The 27,681-nt window shown below is 39.8% G+C and overlaps 1 protein-coding gene across 3 annotated transcripts in view; it reads right to left on the reverse strand.

Moving 5' to 3' along the window:
• Window positions 1-1,104: 1,104 nt before the first annotated feature.
• SLC5A12 (solute carrier family 5 member 12) overlaps window positions 1,105-27,681 on the reverse strand; it is a 52,780-nt gene continuing 26,203 nt past the window's right edge. The window contains exons 7-15 of one of the 3 annotated variants that reach the window (XM_069553834.1): window positions 24,298-24,427; window positions 23,334-23,422; window positions 17,836-17,948; window positions 12,663-12,730; window positions 7,442-7,528; window positions 5,381-5,547; window positions 4,214-4,317; window positions 3,890-4,017; window positions 1,105-1,720 (exon numbers count right to left, since the gene is read on the reverse strand). In XM_069553834.1, the coding sequence (XP_069409935.1) occupies window positions 1,574-1,720; window positions 3,890-4,017; window positions 4,214-4,317; window positions 5,381-5,547; window positions 7,442-7,528; window positions 12,663-12,730; window positions 17,836-17,948; window positions 23,334-23,422; window positions 24,298-24,427 (1,033 nt within the window). In that variant the 3' untranslated portion in view covers window positions 1,105-1,573. Of the gene's footprint in view, window positions 1,721-3,889; window positions 4,018-4,213; window positions 4,318-5,380; window positions 5,548-7,441; window positions 7,529-12,662; window positions 12,731-17,831; window positions 17,949-23,333; window positions 23,423-24,297; window positions 24,428-27,681 lie in introns of all 3 variants that reach the window. The other 2 variants (XM_069553835.1, XM_069553836.1) reach the window with 2 other exon arrangements.

Consider the following 27,681-nt stretch of genomic DNA (forward strand, 5'->3'; position numbering starts at 1 on the left):
GCTCTGTAGTAAAGAATCCGCCTGCGAATGCAGGAGATGCTGGAATGCAGGAGACAACAGAGACAGGGTCAGAAAGGTCCCCTGCAGTAGGAAATGGCAACCCACTCCAGTATTCTTGCCTGAAAACTTCCACGGAAAGAGAAGCCTGGCTGGCTGTGGTCCATAGGGTCACAAAGAGTCAGACACAACTGAACAAATGAGCGGTCATGCATGCATGGAAAAAAGAAGACTGCAGACTTCCTACTGAGCACAGAGTGCATGGTTCACTGTACGGGGGTAGAAGAGAAGAAGAATGCTACACTAAGAACATAAAGGGAGCAGAGTATCTCGTTATAATTGTTCCCATTTACCAGACATACCAGTCTCTCCTCGTGTTGAGCAAAATTAATTTGAAGGCTTGGTCAGGACAGCTGTAATAGCAAGAATGACTAGAAAAGGACTTAATGGTGTGTGGGTGGGTTGTGGGAAGGACTAAGAGCAGTTGTGTTCCCACTGCCCCTGAAGGGTGAAGGCATGCGACATATCTGCATATGTGTAAGCTATGGGGGTAGGGGTGGACGTCATTCCCTTGTTTTATGTACAGTGTCAGGGAAGCATTTAATATGCATCTCTCCTCCTGCAGAATCCAACATGTATGTGCTGTGTGTGCTTAGTCGCTCAGTCTTGTCTGACTCTTTGAGACCCCATGGACTGCAGCACCCCAGGCTCCTCTGTCCATGGGGATTCTCCAGGCAAGAAGACTGGAGTGGGTAGCTGTTTCCTTCTCCAGAAGATCTTCCCAACCCAGGGATTGAACCCAGGTCTCCCACATTGCAGGCAGATTCTTTACCAGCTGAGACACTAGGGAAGCCCAAGGGTACTGGAGTGGGTAGCCTATCCCTTCTCCAGGGCATCTTCCTGACCCAGGAATTGAACTGGGGTCTCCTGCATTGCAGACAGATTCTTTACCAGCTGAGCTACCAGGGAAGCTCAAACTCCAGGATATTTGATGGCTAAAAAAATAACTCCCCCCAACAAAAAAAAATACCCAGCCAACCAACAAACACACATAGTTCCTGGAGTCTTATATAACACAAAGCAAAGAGACTGATTCTTGCACTCTGATGAAGTCAAGCCCAAATTTATTAAAAAAGAAAGTTGCTGGGGCGCTTAAGGCTTGTCTATTTTTTCTCACCTGAAAGTGGAATCTTCCAAAGAATAATCTTCAGAATATTCTGGGGAACATTCATTTTATTTGTGGTCATAAATAATATAAATACACATTAGACAAACCTGTCTTCTAGTAGTGGCAACTACGAAGTCTACTAACCAATGTGCTTAGTTGCTCAGTTGTGTCTGACCCCATGGACTATAGCCCACCAGGCTTAGCCCACCATGAGGATTCTCTAGGCAAGAATACTGGAGTGGGTTTCCATGCCCTCCTCCAGGGAGTCTTTCCAACCCAGGGATTGAACCCAGGTCTCCCACATTGCAGGCGGATTCTTTACTGTCTGAGCCACCAGGGAAGCCCACTAAACATTAGGAAAGAAGTATGTGGACTGTGTGTATCTGTGTATTGTGTGTGTGTGTTGCCTTAGAAATGGGTAATCTTCTCTAAAGCCATGTTGTCATAGCTTTTGTCCTTGGGATCATAGCCTGGAACCAGGCTTTCTTGCTTGAGGCCGTTTTGTAAGACAGATTCAGCCCCTTGTTTCCAGGTACTGCCATTCTCAAGGTTTTCCTGAGGAAAATAGAAAGATACTTATTAGTGGGACAGTCTTAATGTATCCCAAATCAAACTGAGGGAATCTTGCTTACACCTCCCCTTTTGAAAAAGAAAAGAAAGACAGACAAATATGAAAACAGCACAAATAACTCTGACCCAAGGCACTTCCTAATTGGTAGCTTTGATGCCTCAATCCATGTAGGTGCCATTTCTAATGATGATAATAATCATAATAATAAAAACAGAGCAGTTTAGTGAGCTGGTGGCCCAGACAGTAAAGAGTCTGCCTGCAATGCAGGATACCCAGGTTCGATCCCTAGGTTGGGAAGATCCCTTGGAGAAGGGAATAGCTACCCACACCAGTATTCTTGCCTAGAAAATCCCATGGACAGAGGATCCTGACGGGCTACAGTCCATGGGGTCACAAAGAGTCAGACACAACTGAGCCAGTAATTGCATTGCACAATGCATCAGTGCATGGCATGAAGACATTTATGTCTCTAGTACAATAGTCCTGTGAAGCGGTAGTATTACTTCCTGAGGAGAGACAAACTTGTGTCTCAGAAGGTGGTCACCCTCTTCCTTTCCATGAACAGCAAGTCTTCTGGTCACAACAGGGGCCCTGTATGAGAACTCTGCAGAAGGCTGCTCAGTGTTATTTCTTGGCAAAGGAGCCCAGTAGTGACAACTAAGTGTCCCCTCCCACTCTAGACTCAGCCTTGGGAACAGAAGCTGCCTGCATCAGCAAGATTTCCCATTTATCTCAGGAAATTTGTGCCCAGGAAGATAAGTCTGTAAAGCAGTAAATAATATTATTCTTATTTTTTTTCCTAGAACTTCCTCAAACTCATTTATCCAAACAATACACTGCTTAGCCAGCTGCCTTGTCAGCAAATAGACTGCCTTCCCATTCTGAGCCCCTGTCAAGAAGGTACTCTCCTTAGCAAAAACTATGAAACTCAGCTTTACTTCACATACTTTGGGTAGAGGGGAAACAAATGACAACTTAAGACCTGTGATAAGGGCAAAGAGTCCTCTCCTAGAGTACTGAAAGGGTGAAATATCTGGGCTTGAAAGAAAGATAATAAGCCCTCACTTTAAGGGAAAAAAATTCCTGCCTGTTATCTGACTGACAAGACAGACCTGGATAAAACCAGTTGCAAGCCCAACAGGAAACATTGCTTCTGTCAAGGTCCTGGAGTTATCAGATGCCACAGTAACTCTGAGTGGTTACTGCTCTTCCACCAAAGCTGCTGCAGATGGCTTTGCCTCCAGTCCCTTCTCCCTTACTTAGACCCCTCTTAGAATCCTACAGCAGAAACACAAATCTTACCCTTTTGTTGAGGATAGCACTCCCTGGCTCCCCTGGGGTGTCCCAGCCCCGCTTCCTATATCAAGTCAGTAAGTCCAATCTGGTCTGACGTCAGGCTGTTATGGTGGTCATGAGCTGATGTGACCTTAATCATACTCGGGCAGTGTCTCTAGACCTTAACAGCACTGGGACAATTTCCCTCACCCTGTGTGGCCTAAACACGATTCTTGGAAGGATAAGAGGAGAGCTGGGAGATAGTATGTATCCTGCTGCTTCTCTGAGAAGTTCCACCAATAAATCTTACTTTATATTTATACTCTGTGACATACCAGACATGTTTGTGTCCAGATCACACTCCATGGTCTCCCCTTTGTTCTCAGGTAAAAGCTGAAGTTCCAAAAGTGTGACAGTTGCTCAGTCATGTCCTACTCTTTGCAACCCCATGGACTAGTCCATGAAATTCTCCAGGCCAGAATACTGGAGTGGGTAGTTGTTCCCTTCTCCAGGGGATCTTCCCAACCCAGGAATCGAACCCGCATCTCTCACATTGCAGGCAGATTCAGCTGAGCTACCAGGGAAGCCTAAGAATACTGGAGTGGGTAGCCTATCCCCTTCTCCAAGGATTCACCCAGGATCTTACCAACCCAGGAATCAATCTGGGGTCTCCTCTCCTGCATTGCAGGTGGATTCTTTACCAGCTGAGCTACCAGGGAATTTAGCTGAAGTAACTGAAGTGGAAACCCAGATTCTTTCAGATTCTCATATCCACCAGCTACCCTCCCAACTCCCAGCCTTGCAGATGGTTTAAATGGGCAGAAACAGAATCCTTTTGAGCCAATTCACATTGTTCAGAAGCTCAAACATCAGCTTACCTGCTCAGTTCCACTGTCATGCTGAACTCCACACCAGCACAGTGTTTTGTATTTCTTAGACCAAAAGCAAAATAAATTGCAGACTGGTCTAATTAGCAGTGGTGGAATATCCTTGCCCTTTTGGCGACCTAGTAATGAAAGCAAAATTGGATTAAGTGTTGCACGCTTCCAAGAGTTCTTTTAAGGATTGTCCATTTGAGAACTAGGTCACTCTTTTTGTGGTGAACCCCAAATCATGCCTGTAAGATGGGTACCTCATTTGGCAATGCATAAGACTAGCCCATGTCTTCCTTGGCCCCAAGAAGAGGAATGTATGTAACTGGCCTGTTAGGAAGCTGATGATTATTCCAGCAGCTATGCATCCCAGGCAGCCCACGGTGCTGTAGTGCAGGTAGGAGAGGGCATACCAGGTCTCAGCGATGGCGGGTCTGTGAAGAACAGCAGCACATCCTCAGTTCTGAGTGTGAAGTCATGATTCACAGTGACTAAGAGGATGTCTGCGGGCTCGGCATTTCTTAAAATGGTCTTCCCTGGTGGCTCAGTGATGAAGAGCCAGTGCAGGGGACCCAGGTATGATCCCTGATTGGGAAGATCCCCTGGAGGAGGAAATGGCAACCCACGCCAGTATTCTTGCCTGGGAAATCCCGAGGACAGAGTATTCTGGCAGGCTACAGTCTATGGGGTCACAAACAGTCAGACATGACTGAGCAACTAAACAACAATCTCTCAAAACCCCAAAGCTTATCTTTTTTCCATTTGATCATTTTTTTTTAAATAACTGACTGTAGAGTGGTTGTGTTTTATATTCCACTCAACTCAGTCCATCCCTGAATTACAAGTCCTACTACTACCCCACAATTGCAATAAGGACCATGCCTTCCATTTCAGACATTTACTAAGCCCAGATTTAGTGCCAGAAATTGTGACAGACACTGGAGATTAAAGATAAGTAAGCCACAAAGTCTACATATAATAGTTCACAATCATAAAATAGACCAGCACACCTTGATAGAAGAGCAACAAAGGATTTGGAAAATATTCAGAAAGAGTGTTAAACGCAGGCTGATATGTGAGATGATGCCACAGCTTGGTTTTAAAAAATACTTAGCTGTTATTCAAGCAAAAAAAAAAAAAAAAAAGGTTGTTAGAGCCAGGATTAAGTATTCCAAGAAAAAATATAGAATAAGAACAGGCAGGAAGGAAGAAACAGCATAGTGGACCTGAGAACTGAGACTTCCAATTAACGCTCTTGCCAGTTTCATCCATGGGCACCAGGATGCAGAGGAATGCATACTCTTGGGCACTGGGGTGCAGGGGAATGCATATTTACAGAAACCTGGGGCACTCTTTATTGCTGGGTACCGTCCAGAACACCTAACTCTCTCTTAGGAGAGTAAGATGGCCTCCTCAGACCTAGCATGAAGTATGCACCTTTCTCTAACTTGGTGACTGTCTCTCTGGGACCTGACACCATCTTTAAGGTGAGAATACCTGCTGGACAGCACTGGAGGCACCGATTCCGTCACGTTTGATAGGCCACACTGGTCAGTCGACAAAGGCAAAGGCCATGTCTTAGAGGCTGGTGCAGGGTAAATGAAGGCCCCGATGGCCACCCAAAATGACAAGAAGATTCCAGTCAGAAGGCCTGCTAGGGCACCCTTGATAAAGAAAAGCAAAAGTTAATGAGAAATCTGACCATTGAAAGATCAAAGGCATTGAAAGAATAATGAGATGAAAAGCCTTATGTCTCAGAGATTCTGGCTTTCTACCCCCAATCCTGGCCACTTGTGCTCAAAACAGCACACTGCCTGCCTTCAAACTCCCACAACAACCTTATTCAGGAACACATTGTTCCTTAGATGAAGACATTGGAAGATTTTATTGTGGTCATTCTATGTAAATTTTAGCAGGATTTATTTTTCTCCTTTTGGCTTCTCCCTCCTATCACTAAAAAGTACTTGTTGAACCTCAGTTCCCAGAAGAGTTTCAGAAATACAGGAAAACCTCAGATAATGGAGACACTGGGGTCATTTTCCCCTGACATCCACTGTAGGCTGTGATACAGAAATTTTTATCCCTATATCTCTTCCCAGGTGATGCTGGTCACGGTCCTTGGACTCCCAGGTTTGGAGTTTTTGATTTGAGTGTAAATCTTAGTCGTGTCACTTAAGGGTCATACTTCTTGATCAAAAGTTAAAAGTCAGTGAGTCACTCACTCCTCCTTCCGAGGAAACAGAATAACCCAGCAGGGATCAGGACCACCAAAAACTAAAACTGAATCTTGCTGGTCTGTGCCAGATAACTGAACTTTCTATGTGATAGAAAACAACTTGTCAGTTTCTCTATTTATTCATGAAAATGTCTCTTCAATTACAGCACCAGAATGTTCTGTTTGTTATTGTCTGGTGGAACTAAAGCAAGGAATATGACTTGACTGCTAGGGCCCTTGGGCTACACTGCACATGTTTGCTCAGTCATGTCTGACTACAACGCTGTGGACTGTAGCCTAACAGGCTCCTCTGTCCATAGTATTTTCCTGGCAAGAATACTGGGGTAAGTTGCCTTTACCTCCTCCAGTGATCTTCCAGACCCATAGATAGAACCCACATCTTTTGAGTCTCCTGCGTTGGCAGGTGGATTCTTTACCACTAGTACCACCAGATGCCATAAATTAATGATCAGAAAAGTATTTGCAATAACAGAGCATTGTATTACATTTCCAAATAAGTGATCCCTTTGATTTATTTTTACTACACAGTCATCCAGCCAACATTTACTTAAGGACATACCATTAGCTTGTACTGAGGCTTCCCCAGTGGTGCCAGGTGGTAAAGAAAAAACTGCCTGCCAATGCAGGAGACATAAAAGATGTGGGTTTGATCCCTGGGTCGGGAAGATTCCCTGGAGGAGGGCATGGAAACCCACTCTGGTATTCTTTCCTGGAGAATCCCACAGACATAGGAGCCTGGTGGGCTAGAGTCCATAATGTCACAAAGAGTTGGACACGACTGAAGTGACTTAGCACTCACGCACACACATTAGCTTGTATGGTATCTAGTATTTGTATCTTTGTCAAAACCAAGAATACTCAGCTATTATGCAGGCTGGTCTCCTCTCTCCTTCTTCAATTAGTTAATTAGCTTAATTAAGTTACTTATAATTTGGGGTAACTAAATATAGAAAAGAAAATTTACACTTTTAAAGTTTTCAAAGTTGGGTTTTAACTAAACTATTTCTGATCTTAGTATCTGTTTTATATTTCATTTTGTGGGCTCTTAATTTAGAGAAGACAACTTAAACCCTAAAGAGTTCGCATTGATGCCATAACATATGATATTTCATGACTGGCTCTTACTTTGTTTTCTGCTCTTAATACAGACTCACAGATTCAGAGATTGGAGGGCTAGGGCTCTATTTAGATCTACTATGGAAAGAAGACCTCATTTTTTTCTGGCAAAGACAAATGGCCTTTCCAAGGAGGACTGAGAGAAGAGAGAGTGTCTGGGCCTGGTCTCAGCTGGAAGTGTGCAGAGGGGAAGTGTGCAGACTTACCTTCCAGTTCACAAAAGGGAACAAGATTCCCAGAGAGAACAAGCCCAGCATTGGCCCCCCACACATACCGTGGATGCTGAGGGCAGCCTGTGGAGCAAAGCAGATCAGATCAACAAACTATAGTCCCCTGAATCTGTGGCCCACCCAGGACCAACTCCCTTTCTTGGACATGTGATGAAATACAGTCCTAGTCCTGACCTTGTCACTTATTAATCATATGCTTTCTCAAAATAATTTCTCCCTTCTGGGCCCATTGATAAGCATTATGCAAAAAACCAAAAATATCTATAAACATACTTGTGTGTGTATGTGTGAACACAGACAATTTGGATTTAGTAGAATAAGTTTTCCCGCAAGCTGGAAATTACTGATTTGTTTATATTTTCTATCTTGTCAAAAAGCTTTTGTAGGGGGGTGGGAGAGAGGCCCAAGTGGGAGGGGATGTATGTATACATATGACTGACTCGCTTCATTGTACAGCAGAAACTAACACGGCATGGTAAGGGAATTGTAACACAATTTTTAAAAAGAAAGATTTTTAAACAATGTATTTAATAAATACATCTATAACTTGGTTGCATATCTTATGCAGTTGATCCAGTTGTTTTAATTTAGTTTGAACAACTCTTTATTTTGACAATAATTGTTAACCCCCTCTTGCTATCTCACCAGAATACCTCAAGGATGTTGCAGCATTAATTTGGAACATGGTGGGGAGGCCATTGGATACTCCATATCCTATATCCCATTGTTACGGCTCCGTCTCTTTTGGATATAGAGGGAGTTTGGCAAATGCATTTCCATCTCTCTTAGCCTTTAAGTTATTGAACCCAGTGAATTGGAAATGGGTTTTAATTAAACTAGTTTTCTATCAATCTATATAGTCTTGTGCCATAGCTTTTCGAAAGTCTTGAACATACGCAGGCACTGATAATCCTGGAAGGAAGCATGACTTAAGTATGTGTGTGCATGCACACACACAGACACACACACGCACACACACACAAAGCTACTCTGCAGTGCAACCCTAGTTCTATCCATACAACTGCAGGGCTCTTAGATCAAGGGGCTGTGATGAGAATGTTCTAAACAGTTTATACATCTTTTCTGTTTGTCAGGCACCAGCTCCATGTCTTATGTGTCAGATAATAGAGATGAATTGGCACTATAAACAAATGATCTCATTTCATCCCCACAATTACCCTGCTTAGTTGATAGCACTAACTGGATTTTACAGATGAGAAATTTGGACTGAAAGAAAACATATTCAAGGTATACTCTCCGTTAGAATGTTGTAGAGGTGAGATTTAAAAGTCTGAAGTCAGTTTTGCTTGGCTCTAAAACCCATATTTTCTCTTCTAAAAGCAAGTCCCACCTAAAAAAAAGACAAAAGCATGGAAAACCATCATGGTCTCCTTTTTTCTGCTTAAGGGGAAAAAGTTATTTGAAATAGTTCATTACTAAGAGAATATTTAGATTCTCATTTGACTCTGCCACATGTAAATATGATCTGGTGAAACTTCAGTTATTAATTCAGATTTATTTCACTTCAGAGAGTCTTCTTTCTTTAAAAAAAAAAATAGAAGTAGGACCAAGGGGACTTCAAGTCCACTCCAGCTATAATATAAATTCTTTTGTCCAGAAAAATGAGCTACAATGCACTGTTATGATTGCTTTTCCAGGATAATTTTTAGAGAAATCAATGCCACAGATAGATCTTTGACAAGATGGAGATAGATAAAATTACAGTAGATACTCTTCCCCAAAGTCAGTACTTAATAGTCTTCACATTTTCTCTGCTGATTGATAGTATTAATTTCTAGTGGCTGTGGTTGCTGAATTCGGAAGCTAACTTACTAGCTATTATATGGGAGAATCAATAAATTAGGAAAATGTTTATTTCCCCCATAAGAGAAAAATAATGAACAATCTCTTACAAAGTCCTTAGCCAATATGCCCCGGGTAAGGGGGAAGTCTTCTTGTGATAAAAGAGAAATAAATCAAAGAGTTTCTGGATTTTAAAAATACATATTTCTGTAATATACAAAACCAACTTCAATTTCTTGTCTTTCTTTTTGTCATTAAGTATGTTTAATTGAAGGAAGACAGAGATCATTTAATAGTCCTTACCCCCAATGGCCAAATCTCATTTAAGCCCCTGCTGCAAGGAGAGGATCACAGCTAAAGAAATGTGTTTCAGGACTAAGGTGTCCTAGCCTTCTCAGATGACAAATGGGGATCAAAATACCTGCTTCTAATACCTGCTTCCTAGGATTTTTGTGTGTGTGCCTGTTTGAGAGTATTCAATGTGGAATCCAATAGAATCTAAATAGAACCTGGGCACTCTGGAGAACATGATAATCACTCCCAAAATATTATCCACCATTATTATCATCTTACTATTATCTTCTTACCTCCCCTGTTGGTGAGCTCTCTGATCCCTGAGGTGTGTCATATGATAGTTGGACTGTTTTGAAATCTAGAATGTATTTTTTTTAATACTTCAAAAGAAATAAAGATCACTTTCTTAAATTGGGGAAAAAAACAAGTCTAGAGATCATGGTGTGCATGGGAGTGCTGCAGTCTGTGGGACTGCAAACAGTCAGACATGACTTAGCAACTGAACAACAATAACAGGGGTCACCGCAGCCCTTAGCAGAACTATTGAGTTGGCCAGAGAGTACATTCCAGTTTTCTGGAAGATCCTGAATGAACTTTTTGACCAACCCAGTAGCTGATGGCCATTAAGACAGCAACATAATAGATAGAATGGCTTTTCCCAGACAGAACTCCACAAATCGTTAGTTATCAGATCTCCATTGGTTACTCTACTGATATGACTGACAAAGGTCTGTCTAGTCAAAGCTATGGTTTTTCCAGTAGTCATGTATGGATGTAAGAGTTGGACTATAAAGAAAGCTGAGAGCTGAAGGAGTGATGCTTTTGAATTGTGTTGTTGGAGAAGATTCTTGAGAGTCCCTTGTATTGCAAGGAGATCCAACCAGTCCATCCTAAAGGAGATCAGTCCTGAATATACACTGTAAGGACTGATGCTGAAGCTGAAACTCCAATACTTTGGCCACCTATTGCAAAGAACTGACTCATTGGAAAAGACCCTAATGCTGGGAAAGATTGAAAGCGGGAGGAGAAGGGGACAACAGAGGATGAAATGGTTGGATGGCATCACTATCTCAAAGGACATGAGTTTGAGTAAGCTCCAGGGGTTGGTGATGGACAGGGAAGCCTGGTGTGCTGCAGTCCGTGCGACTGCGAAGAGTTGGACATGACTGAGCGACTGAACTGACTGACTGAACTGACTGGTGCTACCTGCCCCTCCTCCTATCTTCTCTCCCTGTACATGATTCTTCGGTCACATATTTAAAGTGAAACAGCTTACTAGGTTTTCCCAGAGCCTTTTGCTATGTGCTGTAGTTTTCTGAAAGGGTAATGCATTGGAAAATTAAATGGTATATTAGTCTTTCTGCACCTGTCAAATCAGATGTCTTCAGAGAAGCAAGGAGAGCATTTTAGACACAAATCTCTCTCCTAGGAAACAGCACATCAGTGTGTTCATTTCTTGCCCACTGGCATCCCCTAAACTGTGTGAACTTTGTGACACACATTTTAACCAATCAAGAAAGGAAGCAAGCCTAGCATACTTATTTGAATAAGGACAAGCATCCCTCACAGCTCCCACTTCATGATAAGCTTGACGTGTTACACCAGTGTTGCAGGAGACCTTATCTATTCTGGAGCCTTTCATGCCTCAATGGCAAATAAGCTTAACATGCAAATATCTCTGGAAGAATACAATTTATTTTTTCAAATTCTCACCAAATTGGACATGGTGATACATCCTTAAAACAACATTGTTAATCAGCTATACACAATAAAAAATAGAAAAAAGAGTAAATAATGATCGGATAAATGGGGAGAAAACAAAGGGGCACAAAACATCAGAGGTAACTTGGAAATGGGGGGAAATAAACCTTAAAAAGAGGTTTCCCCGATGGTTCACTGGCTAAGGAATCTGTCTGCATTGAAGGAGACAAAGGAGAAGTTGGGTTCGATCCCTGGGTCAAGAAGATCCTCTGGAGAAGGAAATGGCAGCCCACTCCAGTATTCTTGCCTGAAGAATCCCCGTGCACAGAGGAGCCTGGAGGGTTATAGTCCATAGGGTCGCAAAGAGTCAGACATGACTTAGTGACTAAGCATGCAAACCTTAAAAAATGCTGTTGAGATCACTAAAGACAACTTCATGAACATGTCAGTTCTGCTGTGTGGAGGGGGAGATATCAAAGTCCTCAAAAGCTGTAAAGAGATCAGCAAGTACCTGTGATTAAATATATCTCATACTTGGCACAGAGGACAGGACGTTTCCAGTCCCACAACTTCTCTTATAAAGACAGAGGATGAAATGGTTGTTGTGGTACTAAACTAGCCAACCAAGTTTCCTGTACTTCAAAAAGGAAATAATGGAACCTATGTAAAGAGTCATTGGAAAGATCAAGCAAGATCCACTGCTCTGGAAACTAAAACACATCCTATAAAAGTCAGTGATGACTATTCACTCACTCTCACTCATTTCTACATTTAAGTAGCATGTATTGAAAACCTAAACCATGCCAAGAAAATATATAGGATGTTCAAATTATACAAAGATGTGATAGGATTAAGATGGTTGATGTAGACTATGAAGATTGCTTATCTGATGATGTTTTGTGAGCTGGGCAATTTGAGGAAGGAAAAGGGGGAGCTCAGAAGACTTGGGTCATAAACATGGTTTAACCACTAACTAGCTTGGAGAACTTGAGCAGGATGTTTTCATTTTTTTCTGTATCATCTACAAAACAAATGTTGAAACAGATTATCAGCACTTTCTAGTGCTGACATAAGCTGAACAGGGAGTTGAACATATGGGAGGTGGTTCAGCATTGTTAATAGGTAGAGGTGGGCTCATTTCCAAGGTCTATTATGCTTTAGTTATACGAATTTGGGACAGTTCTTCACCTCCCTACTTCTTAGTTTCTTCACCTGTGACATTAGTACATTATTCATACTACATCTTAGGGAAGTGATGAGGATCAAATGAGGTAATACATTCGAGACTGCAGCTAGACCATAATAAGCATTCTATAAATGTCCATTTTAATGATTGATTTTACTAATATGATTATCCTAGTTTTATTTAAGAATAATAAGTTCTCAGGTCTGTCATTACCTGTATGACACCACCCATGAGGGATGCAGCCACAGCTGTGGAGGTACATATCACACCGAATAAGAGACCTGAAGAAAGAAAATGCGGGACTATCATCCAACCTGCTTTGAGGGATTCCTTGAGCTCCTACTCAGGGTCTTCTCTCATGCAAGCCAAATTGGAAGGGGTCTCAGGAAGGACTGTCTACCCCAGGTAGCTATCACAAGCCCCAACAAGGGCACCAATGAGACTTTCTCCCCCCAACACATGCTTTCCTCTGTCAGGCAGAATAAGCTGGAATCCAGCCTTCTGGAGTCTTCTCTCCAGGATTTAAGAAGAAAACTGTCATGTTGAATCAACATGAAGATATAGAAAGATCACTGGTCTACAGACTAATCCAGACTAAATTAGTGAGAACTAAGTCCATTTCAACCACTTACCTATAATCAGCTGAAGAAATTACTAACTTCTCTGGGATACATGTAGTTTTTCATCTTTAAAATGGCTAAATATCTATACACTTTACCTCACAGAATTTGGAAATCTGGGAATTTTTTCTGGTCTTTTCATGCTTTATTCATAACTCCTTATGGCCCTCAGTATATTGCATAAGGATTTCTTTGTTTACATGGCTATGTTGGAGCACCATGAGGGTCATCAGGGTACCACGCTCTGAAGCATCTTGCACAGTGTGCCTCTAGCATCATAGGATCTTGCTAGATGAATCAGCATATCTTGGTTATCTTTTAAAGGTAATATCTTCTTCTAAGCCATATTTTAAAAAAACAATTGTTTTCATACATCTTTGTTTAAAAACTACCTTAAAACTATTCAATTCCCATTAAAACCCATAGACTAAATGAGAAAGGGTGAGAGACAAGGAGTTGGAGATAGATATAGACAGAGACACAGTGACAGAGATAGAGAAAATGATTTTTCTCATTTTAGTTGAAACTCTCTCGCAGGTAAATATTTGACTCAGTTCCCAATGTCACCATTAATTTCACTAAGTATGTCAAACACTTACCAAATGCCAATGCTATAAATACCACTTCCCCCAAAGATCTCACATTCTAGGAAGGAATCACATCTAAATTAATTTATCCAAGAGTACCTGTTATATAGCAAGCACTATATGCTTGTTATTATTATATCAGATTTGGTATATGATATCCATATTTATTATCAGGAATTCACTTTTAAGATGAAATCAGAGTAGCAACTTTAAAGCTATATTTTCCAATTTCTCAATAAAACATGGAAAAATGAGGAAACCTACACAATAACAATAACACCAAGTTTGACCAATAAACACCTTTTAAAATTATAAAACTGCTCCCATTATTTTTAAAGATGATAGATTAGACATCAGAAATAAATGTTTGCCCTAATTCTGTATCACTTCATGAATAAGGAGAATTTTGCCTGCCTGAAGAAAATTTAAAAGATATATTTTCTCAACTGTTAATTATCTTCTTGCTGAGCCAATGGTTATCTGTTTCAAATGGGATTCTAGGAAACCACCCCTCAATCCAAGGGTTCTACTTTTCTGTGCTGACTAGAGAATTGATTCGGTCCCCCCCTCCGCCAAATCTTTATACGTCCACCAAATCGTAATCAATAGCAACTTATGGGCAAGGGGCTTAGAGAAAATTGGTGGTGTTCCACGGAGACCTAGAGTGTATGCATCCACAGACAAAGCACTAAATATGCAAGAGAGAGACAGCACCACAGTTTCAGCAAATCCTATGGATTTTCCCAGTGTTACAACAGCTTGGAGGATCAGACAAGACACCGTGGGCATAGCAGAAACTTCTACCCAGCATGTTCTTGAATATCTGCTAGAAATTGGAAATTGCATAAGAAGTGATGCTCATCCACCTGCTATTAGCTGCGTGTAACTCATTATGCAAGATAGTAAAAAAAAAAAAAAAATCAAGGCAGTTCAATCACCCAGTTAGCAAACATTGGTCAGCACCAATCTCTTGTTCAAGCATAAGTGAAAAGAAAAAAGAAAGATAGGATCCATGCCAAAATGTTGCCAAAGAAGGAAATGAATATATTAACTTAAAAGCTCAAATACAGAGTATGTTTTCTGGAAATAATTTACCTTAAGAACCATAAAAAGTACTTAGAAATTGTCTGGTAATTTCAATACTATGCAAAAACATGTGGACTCAATGAAGTGAAAAGTGCAGGTCAAGAGGAAACAAATGACAAGAAAAAAACAGCAGGATAGGATAAGCACCTATAGTTTAGGTGAGGATGAATCCAGGTGTGATAAGAAAGGACTACAAGGAAATTGAAAACCATAGTAGTTGACCAAGCACTCCTACTCCTTGGTATATACTAAAGAGAAAAGAAAACATGTTCACAAAAGACTTGTACAAGAATATCCATAGCAGCTGTATCAAAAGAACTTCAGACTGAAATAATCTGGGTACACCAATAGAAGTTAAAAAAAACAAACAAACAAACAGCAGTGTATCTATACAATGTCATACTACTCAGCCATAAAAAGAGATGAAATACTGATACACAAAACAATATGAATGTATCTCAAACATATTATGCTGAGTGAAAGGAGGCTTACAAAAACAAATGTGTACTGTGTGATTCTAATTACCTAAAATTCTAGAAGAGTTAAAACTAATCTATGATGAAAAATATCATAGTGGCTGCTGCTGGAAGGAAGTGGAAGTAAGAATTGACCGGAATAACCAAGAGAGAACTTTCAAGGGTGATGGTGATGATTTATATCCCTAGTGGCTGAGTCACACAGGTGTATGCATTTTTCAAAACTCAGCAAATGCTTATTTAACATTTCTCCATGAAACTGTGGATAAATTTTACACTTAAAAAACTTTAAACAATTACTCAATTCTAGTTAATAATATGCTAAAATAATTAGAGAGAAGTGTACTGATGTCTGGATTTACTTTTAAATATATCAAACATATGATGGATTAATAGATGGATAGAGAGTTAGATGGATGTGTGAAAAATCAAGTTCAATAAAGCATTAATGGAGAATCTTGGTGGTATATATACAGGAGATCATAATAAATGTCTTTAAACTTTGCTGTGTGATTGTATTTTTAATAGTAAAATGTGAGGAACAAAATACTATAGCAGAATTCAAATCACTATTATTAAGAAATTTATTTTGTGGAAGACTTACAATAACATTGAGAAAAAATCTGAGCCCTTCAAGTACACAGAGGGAGAGGAAAATATTATGAAAATAAGAGAAACAGTGAAGAATATGGAGAACACAAACCACAGATTAGAGAAACATTTAAGAATGAGAATACCATAAAACCATCAATATTTGAAGGTAATAACCATACTTACTAGAAAATCAATTAAAATTTTGGGAATAAACAAGAGTTGTGCCAATGGCCAGATATGCGCTTTAAAAAACAAGTGAAAACAAAAAACTATAGCATTTTATTCAACCTGGTAATTTTCTTCTGGAGTTCCTGACTAAGGAAAAAAATTAAAGATACAATAAAATACTATGCATATGGATTTCATCACAGTGTTACCAAAAAAAAAAAAAAACCCAACTTCAAACTAATAGCGTAAAAATGAGTCATTCTGTAAAACATTAAGCAACCACTCAAAATCATGTTCTCAAAGAATACATTAAATGGCACAGGAAGATGCTCAGTATAGCATACTAGGAAAAATAATAACCAGGAACAAAATTATACATAATTTTATTTTAAAAGCACATATACTTCCCCAAATTACTTACATTTCCTATAGTAAGTAGGTGTATAATTTGTTTATACTTAAAAAGAAGTAAACTTTGTAAAACTGTAATTCAATATAAGTGCTACAGTGATTATAAATATAAAATGTGATTATATGATTAAACAAAGAGCAATTATCTTTTGAGTTAAGGTTACTGTGAGTTTGGTAATAAAGGATTCTTTAGAAAACAATTTGACTTTATTAGACAAGCTGACTGGCCACAGTGAGCTAAATGTCTTTGTCTTTGGAGGAACAAATAGGATCGATATATGGCATGATCAAGAGGTGTTAATGTGATGAACCTAGACTATAGGGTGAACACAGGAGAATGTCAAATATAAGATTGGTGAAAGCTAAGCTAGCCAGTCATTCTTTCTTGACACCCTCCTGGTTTCCTGGGATCTTTGGAAGTGTAAGAATTTATATGTGATTCTGTTTGCTAGCATTTATTGAGAATTTTAGCATCTATGTTCATCAATTCTGTTGGTCTGCAACTTACTTTTTTTGTGATATCATTGTCTGATTTTGGTATTAGGGTGATCTTGGCCTCGTAAAAAGAACTTGGGAGTACTCCTTTCTCTACGATTGTTTGGAAACTGTTTGAGAAGGATGGGTGTTATCTCTTCTCTAAATGAATGATAGAACTCACCTGTGAAGTCATCCGGTCGTGGACTTTTGTACATTTTAAGATTTTTAATCACAGTTTCAATTTTATTGCTTGTGATTGATCTGTTTATATTTTCTATTTCCTCCTGGTTCAGTCTTAGAAGGTTGCATAGCGGGGGGAGTGAGAACGGAAGGGTGGGATGAATTGGGAGACTGGGATCGATGTGTATATGTTGTTCAGTCACTTAGTCTTGTCTGACTCTTTGCAACGCCATGGACTGTAGCCCATCAGGATCCTCTGTCCATGGAATGTTCCAGGCAAGAACACTGGAGTGTGTTACCATTTCCTATGCTAGGGGATCTTCTTCACCCAGGGATGAAACTGCATCTCTTTTTTCCCTGCAGGCAGATACTTCACCACTGTATCTGTGCCACCACTTCACTGTGCCACCTGGGAAGCCGGTATATACATTACCATGTGCAAAATAGATAGCTAGTGGGACCCTCCTGTATAGCATGGGGAGCTCAGCTCAGTGCTCTATGGTGACTTAAATGGGTGGGGTGATGGGCTGGGGGTGGATGGGAAGTCCAAGAGGGACAGGATATATGTATATATATAGTGATTCACTTTGTTGTGCAACAGAAACTAACACAATATTGTAAAGCAACTATACCCCAATTTAAAAAAGAATTTATATGTGAGATTACGCCTGTATCTCCATGTGCACTTACGCCTGTCAGCATGCACTGAATAGAGTGTGCAGGATTTTGACATGTACCACATATACATTTCATGATATGGAATAGAAGATCCACTGGCTGTACCTACATAAGCCTTTACTGATCCAGGTGCTCAGCTTGTCAGAGAGACGAGGAAAACAGCTCTTGACAAAATCCTCAAAGGTCACTGTTGCTAAGGCATTGATGCTGGCAGCCACGGTGCTATAGGGAGACAAAAGCGAGAACATAGCCCAAACTAAATAAAGCTGACCAGCCTGCCCTGCCATCCAGGGTAAATAGACAAGGCAAGGCTCTAGACAAAACAGATAGACATATGTCCTTATTCTGGATCTCCAGGGGAACTACAGGGCCTCACCCTCCAAAGCTGCTTCTGTGTTTAATGCTCTTCACTTTCTTCCTCTAATTCCAGTGAAGAAGCTAAGGTTTCATTCTCTAACTCCCACTGATTTCCCTAGACCTTAAATGAGCTAACATGCAGTAGCAGAGAGGTTGTGTGTGTGTGTGTGTGTGTGTGTGTGTGTGTGTGTGTAGGTTAAACTTGAGGCAGGAAGTAGTGACTATCCTAATTCAGGAATCACTACAATATATCATTCATTCATTCTTTCATTCATACCATTTATACATCTGTTCATTCTGAGTACTAGGCATACAATGGTGAGCCAGAAAGACATAGAGCTTACATTTTAGTTGTGGCATAGATATTTAACAATCAATTATTCAGCTGACTACACTGTTATGAAGAAAAATAACAGAGTTAAGAAAGCATATCTTGCAGAGACCTAAACTGAAATGAAGTTAGGATTTTTCTCTAAGGAAGGGCTTCCTGGTGGCTCAGATGGTGAAGTGTCTGCAATGTGGGAGACCCAGGTTTGATCTCTAGGTTTGGAAGATCCCCTAAAGAAGGGAATGGCAACCCACCCTAGAACTCTTGCCTGGAGAATTCCATGGACAGTGGTGGTTAAGATAAGTACTAAAAGGACTCTTGCAAATTCAGAATAAGATGTTTTAGGACAAAGAGAAAATTTTAAGTAAATGCCTGCAGATGGAAAACTTGTTTCATCCAACAACAGGAAGCACCAGTGTAACTAGCACGTAATTAATAAGGGAGAAAAAGACAAAAGAAAATACTAGGAAATAGGCAAAGATCAAAAGCACATAAAAGCTCTGGTATTCTCTCTCTGACTTTCCAAACCAAGTTCAGTCTTACAGCCCGAAATTTGCTTAATGGACAGAAAAACCAAAAAGTTGGAGTTTCCTTTGTAGAACAGCATGAAAACTTTTTAAATTTCTCATCCAGACCAGGAATATTTTAGCTAGTAGGATAGATATATTTATTAAATTCATGTTATGAAAAATCACAAGCACAAACAAAAGTTCTGGAAAAGAAACAAGCAAATGAACAAAGCCCGGCCGGCTGTTTGTAAGTTTTCCATTGCTATCCATTAGCTAATTGTTTTGTTATCCTCCAATGCTCATTTGAAGACAAGCTATAGCTACGGCAACAGCAGGGAAGAAAATTCAAACTTTGCCTTTTTTCTGTAATGCAAGATAATAGTATTATTATTAATTTATTAGCTGTAGTTTACTTCAGTTGGGATGGTTCCAGGTCCATCTAGTGCAAAATTTAAAAGTTCTTTCCCTAATGACAGATACAGTTAGTAGAAACTTTCTGTGACCCATTTCTTAAAATTGAAATTCCAAGTACTTCAGCTTAGCTTTCTCCTTTTCCTGAGAATCAAGGCACAGTCTATGCCCCCTAGAAGATTCCTCTTCCATCTGCAGCTCCATACAAGTCAAATAAAGAAAGGAGAGGATCAAAAAAAATAAGCTTCCATGCCCCCTACATATATGGCTCAAAATCCATCATTTGAAAGCTTTAAGCTTTAGAGTTTATTTTCTACCCTTGAATCCACTGGGAGGGAGGCAACAAAAAGCCAATTTTCCCCAGAAGGATCAGATTTGCAGAACCTCTGCCGGACTGCTTTTGCAATCAGATATATTATCCATATGTCAATTTCTCAGATTCTAAAACTGGTACAAGATGGTGAAAATCTTTTTTTCTTTCCTATCACTAAACCACCATCTCTTTATTCTACCCCTTCCCTTGTCTTCCCCATTCTCTAACCTGACATCCTCCTTAACCTTATAGCAAAAGAAATCTCTCTATAATATGTACTGTCCAGTACATCTCTTTCTTGGAATTTTTGGATTTGAGATCAAAAGAATCAATCATTCTTTTAAGAGAGAATCAATCTGTTGACAACTGTATTGATCCATTATGGAGTCAGCTTTAGGAAAATTGAATAAATAAATCAAGCTCTGTAGGGAGGGACCAAATGAAAGCTAATGTGTCATTCCTATTAATGATTATTGATCCTCTACTGTTCATTGTTTCTTCCTTAGTTTCCCTGAGATACCAATACTAACACCACAGAACAACATCATTTGTACTGCTAATGCAAAATCCTATGAAGTATAGTAGCAAAAATAATTCAGCAGAACACTAAATTAAAATTACACCATAAGCAAGCTAAAATCATTATGTGAATTCAGAGATATTGCTATTTTGGAAATACATAAGCATACTAACATTGATATGTCAAAAGCTAGAAAAGAAACAATAGTCATTTCAAAAATGCCAATAGTAATCACAATTCCATATATCTCCCTGATAAAAATATTTCCTAAAAGTAGAATAAATATATGCATTATTGTTCTTATTTATGATTTTATTAGTTTTATATAAGTATATTAAATACAAATAAATAATATCATTCAAACCAAAACTTGGTATCATATTTACTGGTAATATCCAGGAACCATTCCCTTTAAAGAAAAAGTGAAGTAGCTCAGTCATGTCTGACTCTTTGTGACCCCTTGGACTGTAGCACATCAGGCTCCTCCATCCATGGGATTTTCCAGGCAAGAGTACTGGAGTGGGTTGCCATTTCCTTCTCCAGGGGATCTTCCCAACCCAGGGATTGAACCTGGATCTTCCACATTGTAGGCAGACACTTTACCATCTGAGCCACCAGGGAAGTTCCCTTTAGAGTGTATAACAAAACAAAGATTTCCATAATCCCTCAGTTTTCTTATCACTGTTCTCAAAGCATGATTATATGAGAGTGAACATAGACGTGTAGCTATTAGGAAAGAAGAACTCAAAAGTATTTGCAAATATTATAACTTGAGTACATTCAACTTCTATAGAATGGACTGAAAATAATTAGAAAAAAAACTGATATCAAGGGAAATTTTATAAAAGTAATGAATAAATACTATATACTATGCTAACATATTTAAAATCATTCTTTAAAGCTTAGTCATTAGAATTATTAGCATCGTCATAGCTGTACACAAATAGAACAAAGGAATATAACAGAAAATCCAGGAAACGTTTAAAAATATTAAAGAAGGTAGGATGTAATAAAAGTAGCATTTCAAGTCAGTGATGAAAAGGTGACTTTTCACTAAAAATAATGAGATAACTTGCTACTATCTTAGCAGAAAAATAAGTCAGAAACTCCACTTCTTTTCTTTATATACCCCATGTATAGTCTAGATGATTTAATAATTTTAACATTTAATAAGACAATAAATTTACTAGAATGATATCTGGATGATTATTTGTAAGCATGGAATGGAGAAGCCTTCATAAGAATGATATAAACCTAGAAGTCATAATATAAAAATTAATTAATATGATATAGCAGCTCCATATACTCAAAAATATTAATAAAGCAAATATATATAGGCCAAATGAGAAAAAATGAGATATATATCAATAAGCTTTTCCCATACGTATATATGGAAGAAAACGCAAAAGAAAAAAAAAAGTAATAGGGAACATGAACTGGCATTTCACAGAAAAAGAAATACAAATGGCCAGTGAAGGTATGGAAAGATAGCCAACCCCACTTCTGCTCAAGGCAATTTGTATTATACTAAATGAATCAAGTCAGACAAAGACAAATGCCATATGGTATCACTTATATGTGGAATCTAAAAAAGTGATGCTGGCTTATTGTTTTAGTTCATTTTTCCCAACACCCTTGCCCCCACCATTCTCCATGTGACTGTCGTGCCTCACCTGGATTAAGGCAAAAGTCTCCTTACAATCACTGGCTCTCACCACTCCCGCTTTTGTGATCGCCCCTTCCCTTCACAAAGAAGACAGTCTTCAGCGGTATGACATCACTCACTCAAACTTCCCTGCTTCAAACTTTCCAATGCCTTCCTATATAATGTGCAACGAAAGCTCTTCAGTCTTTCATAAAAACTTTCCTGATCTGATGCTTGCTTGCCTCTTCCAATTTCTCCTCATTTGCTCTCCTCTTCATTCCTTAAGCTTCAACTCCTCTCGTTGATCCTGAACTGTTTCATACAGATTATGTCCTTGGGGCTTTGGTATTTGTCCTCCTCGCTGCCTGCAAAAATTCTGTTTGTGATCTTCACACTCTTTAGATCTCAACACAAATGTCATACACTTAAATAGAAGTTCACTAAAGACCCTCTCAAAAATAGAGCTCCCAAACCTAACCTCTGTCTATGCTATCACTCTGTCATTTCCTTTATACTATTTGTCATCATCAAACAATATCTTGTTTTTTGTTACTGTTTAGTTATATATTGTCCATCTCCCATGTTTGCTGCTGCTGCTGCTAAGTCGCTTCAGTCGTGTCTGACTCTGTGTGACCCCATAGACGGCAGCCCATCAGGCTCGCCCGTCCCTGGAATTCTCCAGGCAAGAACACTGGAGTGGGTTGCCATTTCCTTCTCCAATGCAGGAAAGTGAAAAGTGAAAGTGAAGTTGCTCAGTCATGTCCGACTCCTAGCAACCCCATGGACTGCAGCCTACCAGGCTCCTCCGTCCATGGGATTTTCCAGGCAAGAGTACTGGAGTGGGATGCCATTGCCTTCTCCTCATGTTTACTAGAATGCAAACTCTATTTAAGGGCAACATTTAAGCCAATCTTGTCTGCAGCATCCCCACGGTCACCAGCTGTGCCTGGCATAGTATAAGCCTTTTAACATATCTGTCAGAGTAAACGTGTGAATAATTTTGAATTTATAGTAATGTCTACATTTTGGAAATGGATGTTCTTAGCTGTGTGTTATTGAAGATGTATAGAATGGATTGCAAAAGAGAGATCTGGAAGAATATACTGCAGCTGAATGAGAAATGCCAGCAAACAGAGCTGCCTTGTGGGAAAGTGATGTGAAACCATGGGGGCAGTGAGCTCCAGAAGAGGCTGAGAAAATAAACAGAGAGATCTAGTGCAAGAGCAGGCCTAGGTTTACACACCGCATCTGCAGTTTACTTTCTTATCATAGGTAAGTTGTCTACCTTGCTAAATTTTCAGTTTCCTTATCTGTCAGCAGAAGATAATGAGTCATTTCGGTCTCATATACTGTTTGACAATTGATGAGCAGATACATATAAAGCATTCAGCAGGCAGCTGATACACAGTGAGTACTCAGTGATACTGGCGGTGGGTACCACTAATACTCTTGTCATCCTTGTTGCTTTGTTATTACCATCCTCATTATCAGAACACTATTGACAAGTGTTATCAATACACTAACCTCAAAGTTCCACTGAAGGCACAAGCCACGAAAAGTCCTGGAAGTCCAGGCATCGTGGAAAATAACTCCATGACGAAGTATGGCATCAGCTGAAGAGGAGGCAAGACGAGATGGGACAGGTGAGTGGTCTCATCAGGAATGTCTGAAATGTGGGATTTGGGGGGCTTCCTGTGTGGTGCTAGTGGTAAAGAATCTGCCTGCCAACCCAGGAGATGTAAGAGACACGAATTCTATCCCTGGGGTGGGAAGATCCCCTGGAGGAGGAAATAGTACATCACTCCAGTATTCTTGCTGCGAGAATCCCATGGACAGTGGAGACTGGTGGGTGACAGTCCATGGGGTCATAAATAGTTGGGCAAGACTAAGCATCTGAGCATGTATTGTAGCTTTTTAGCAAAAGGATGTGGGGGAAAAAAAGAAAGTAATAATAAAGAAGTTTTCATTGACTATGGTTTTTAAATGCCAGCAAATGAAGTTATGATCCATCCAATTTCCATGGACCTGAGGTCCAGCTGTAGGGTAGGAGAAGAGGTAGGAAGCAGACAGTCATATTAGGAAAACCCACTGTATGAACTTTAGAATGTTCAGAAACCTTCAATTTTTTAAATGTTTTCAATGTGTGCCATTTTCTTGCCTGTTTACTTTAATGATAGAAATCAAGCCATAAAAACAAGTGCTTAAAACAGGTCTTCAGGGAATCTAGGTATTATGGTTCTACTCTGGAGCCAGATTTGTGGGAGAGGAACTCCCACAAGACACAGTGGGACAGTTTAACATGTAGGAGGAGAGAGTGAACACTATAGATCCTGGTCTGTGACAATATCATCCAAGAGGAGAGGAAAGAAATCAAATCGTGGGGTTTGGGAAATAGCTAGAGGTCCAGTTAGAAAAGGAGAAAGGCTCAACGTTATCTAGTGAAGGCCAGAAGCACGCTCATTTCAGCTGGCCCCAAGGGAGCACATACCTGGTCTGGGGCTGAGATGATGCCCGAAGTCCAAGGATCACAGTCTTTGAAGTGCGCATACATGGTTAAACCAGAAAAGACTGCACATAGCAGAATGATCCAGAGACCTAGCAAGTTGAAGTACAAGGCTCTAGGAAAGAACACACAGTAGACTCTGTGTCATACTACAATGTGGCGATGTTGTCAACTACAGTTTGGCACTTGCCATGGCATTAAAACATGAGCTGCTGCAGCTGCTGATTTTCAACACATCCTGAAAGGAGTTTAGGTTGGAGAGCAGAAATGAGGCACTCTGTGTTCAGGAAAGACTGGCAGGACAGGTCTTCAGATAGTTAGCTATTTTAAGCAGCTAATTTTATGAGCTCAATTTTTATATCTCCTTATATCTAGAAAAGCATTAAAATTCTTCTTGGTGATGACTGTTCCTAGTAACTAGCAAAAGCTTCACAAGACTAGTTAGAAACCTTCTGGAACAACATGTGCTTGACTGCATGTATTCTTTCTTCACCAAAATCACAAATGTACTGACCTTTCCCCCCTGCCCCTTTGGAGCAGTTTCTCAGAGCTATCTGAGGTGCTATCTTCTGGGCTTCAGTTCTCGTTTTTTGCCCCAAATGAAATTTAAATTGTATCTGTCACATTGTGCATTTTTCTAAGTCAATAAGGCCATTACCAAAGAATCAAGACAAAATTTGGAGGGCCTTTTTGCTATAAAATAAAATTCTCTAGCCTTCAGAAATCTATATATTCTGATATCAAGTCACTATGCTATACACCTGAAACGAATATAATATTATGCGCTTCCTGAGTCACTTCAGTCGTGTCCAACTCTGAAACGCTATGGACTGTAGCCCACCAGGCTCCTCTGTCCATGGGATTTTCCAGGCAAGAACACTGGAGAGGGGTGCCATGTCCTCTTCCAGATGATCTTCCCAAGCCAGGGACTGAACCTGCGTCTCCTGTGGCTCCTGCATTGAAGGCAGATTTTTTACCACTGATCCACCGGGGAAGCCCCATAATATTATGTCGATTATATCACAATTTAAAAGAATCATTACATTTTGTATTTTTCTCATTTTTATTTGGGAATGTTACATTTTTAGTCTGATTATGAAATTTAAATGAGGTAGATTTTTTATGGGTTTTTGAATTAGAGAGTTTTTCTGTAAGGCTTTTGAAATTGAGAGGTTTTCTGCAAAGCCTCAAATATGGGCCAGGTCTAATTCCTTGGGTGAAATTTCATGTATCAATCACTTATATTATATAACTTCAAATAATTTGCCCTCTTTCAATTCATGAAACTGTCAAAAAGCCAACTTATGTTTTAACATCTTTTTTCCCTCAGAGGGATGATGAGATAAATGTAGAAGTAGACACATTCTGGCAATATTCACTTTAGGGATTAAGTCAGATGAAATTTAAAGTTCAGTTTTTTAAAAGGCAATATAAAGTATGACAAACCTAAAGTCATTTTCCCTATTTCTTTGGAAGCAATTCTTTTTTATTCTTTTAAATTATACAAAATTCTGCTTAAGTTCAGTTTGCATGCATTTGTAGTATCCTATGGCTATTTTGTATTCATACTGTCTTTTGAAAGTCAAAATATCACACATTTTCTAAATCTCAGGTGTGGAGCCATATGCCCTGGACATAGGTGTAAGGCCTTGTACCAAGGCCACAGATGTGGGACCTGCACTAAGGTCAGCTCTGTAACTGACTAGGCTCCATAGCAGCTATTGCCATGAGCTCTCCTAATCTAAATCTGCCAACTCCCTGATCCCATATTAGGTAAAAATACCCACTCTATTACCTAACTATAGCACCCTAACAAATAATCTACTGCCACCCTTCCAGCAGGAGTTTTCTTTGTCTTGAAGCTCTAAAAATTGGCTACTAGCCACAAAAGCCTCAACTCTCCCTTGAGCCGGCCCACTGTTCTAACAGTATCTTCTGCTCTAATGAACTATTCTCCTCTCATTCTGCTTCATGTCTGGAAATTCTTTTCCAAGTTGCACAAGACCATGACATCAGGGAAGATTTGAAATTTAGCTGGCCTCACACTGAGTCTAGATGTGCGTGCCTGCTCAGTCATGTCCGACTCTTTGTGATCCCATGGACTGTAGCCAGGCTCTTCTGTCCATGGGATTTTCCAGGCAAGAATACTGGAGTGGGTTGTCATGCCCTTCTCTAGGGGATCTTGCTGACTCAGGGACTGAACCTGTGTCTCCTGCAACTTCAGCAATGGGCAGGTGGATTCCTTACCTCTGCACCACCTGGGAAACCCATTTTTTCACTAGAGATATAATTTAACTCCCTGCAAGGCTTATTCTCCTATTTGAAACCTAAGCCATTTTGTTGATTCATTCAGAAAATACTTATTAGGCATCATTATGTACCAGGTTCTTCTAGGCACTGAGGACATAGCAGGGGACAACCCAGAACCCACTGGAGGCAGGGAATAATCACCAAAGCAAAATAAACAAGGTGTTTTTATATATGATAAGAGATACAAAGAAAATAAAGTCAGTGAGAATGGAACAAAAACGACTACATGTGGACATGCTCATCTTAGCTGGGAGATGAGTGGTGGTGGGAAGGGACCTGATAACCTGCACCAGCTTCTCCTGCCCTCACAGCACTATCTCCTACCAGCAGTCCTGAAATGTAAATGAAAGTCTAGAAACAAGAGTCCAAGGAAGTTTCCAGGGAGAACATCTAAGATGACTCAGTAAGTGATACTATTCCTGATGTGAAGAAGATCTAGCTTAAGATGAAAGTGTCTTTTGTAAGTAATCAGAATTCTGACCATGCAATTAAATTCATTTATAATGGGTCACTTTTGGTTTTCACTTACAGCCACATTCAGTATGAACTTTCTGAATGTACTTTTGCCTACCAATGATGCATAGGTTTAGCCCTGATGGACTGTTAATCACATCAGATAATTGAATGGAAGTGGTACTTGTGATCAACATTCTATAGAGCCTTCTAGGTCAGAGTCTGCTGGCAGCTGGCTCTGAGCGGTATTCAGGTGCCCCAGTGGTGGCCTTGATGCTCAAGTTCTGTGACAAATGAGGGTCCCAGTAGATCCCTACTCTAGCAATCTCCCCTCCAGCTACTTGCACTTTTACTGACCACTTGGGCTGATTTCTCACCCGTGGATGGTATCAATGAAATCAGCTTAGATTGTTACAGGTACTTATTTTCTAAATACAGTTTTTATTTGTTCATTTTCCCTTATTCTAACAAAATTCCTACCATAGTTCTGGTCCCTCCATGGGAGTGGGGATGGGTCAAACCAAGAATGGTGATCTTAAATGCTTAGGAAATTATACATATTTCTTCCTTTATGAATATCTCTCCTTTTCTGACAGTTTTCATATG

Source organism: Ovis canadensis, chromosome 15, assembly GCF_042477335.2.
Source record: "Ovis canadensis isolate MfBH-ARS-UI-01 breed Bighorn chromosome 15, ARS-UI_OviCan_v2, whole genome shotgun sequence".
NCBI lineage: Eukaryota > Metazoa > Chordata > Mammalia > Artiodactyla > Bovidae > Ovis > Ovis canadensis.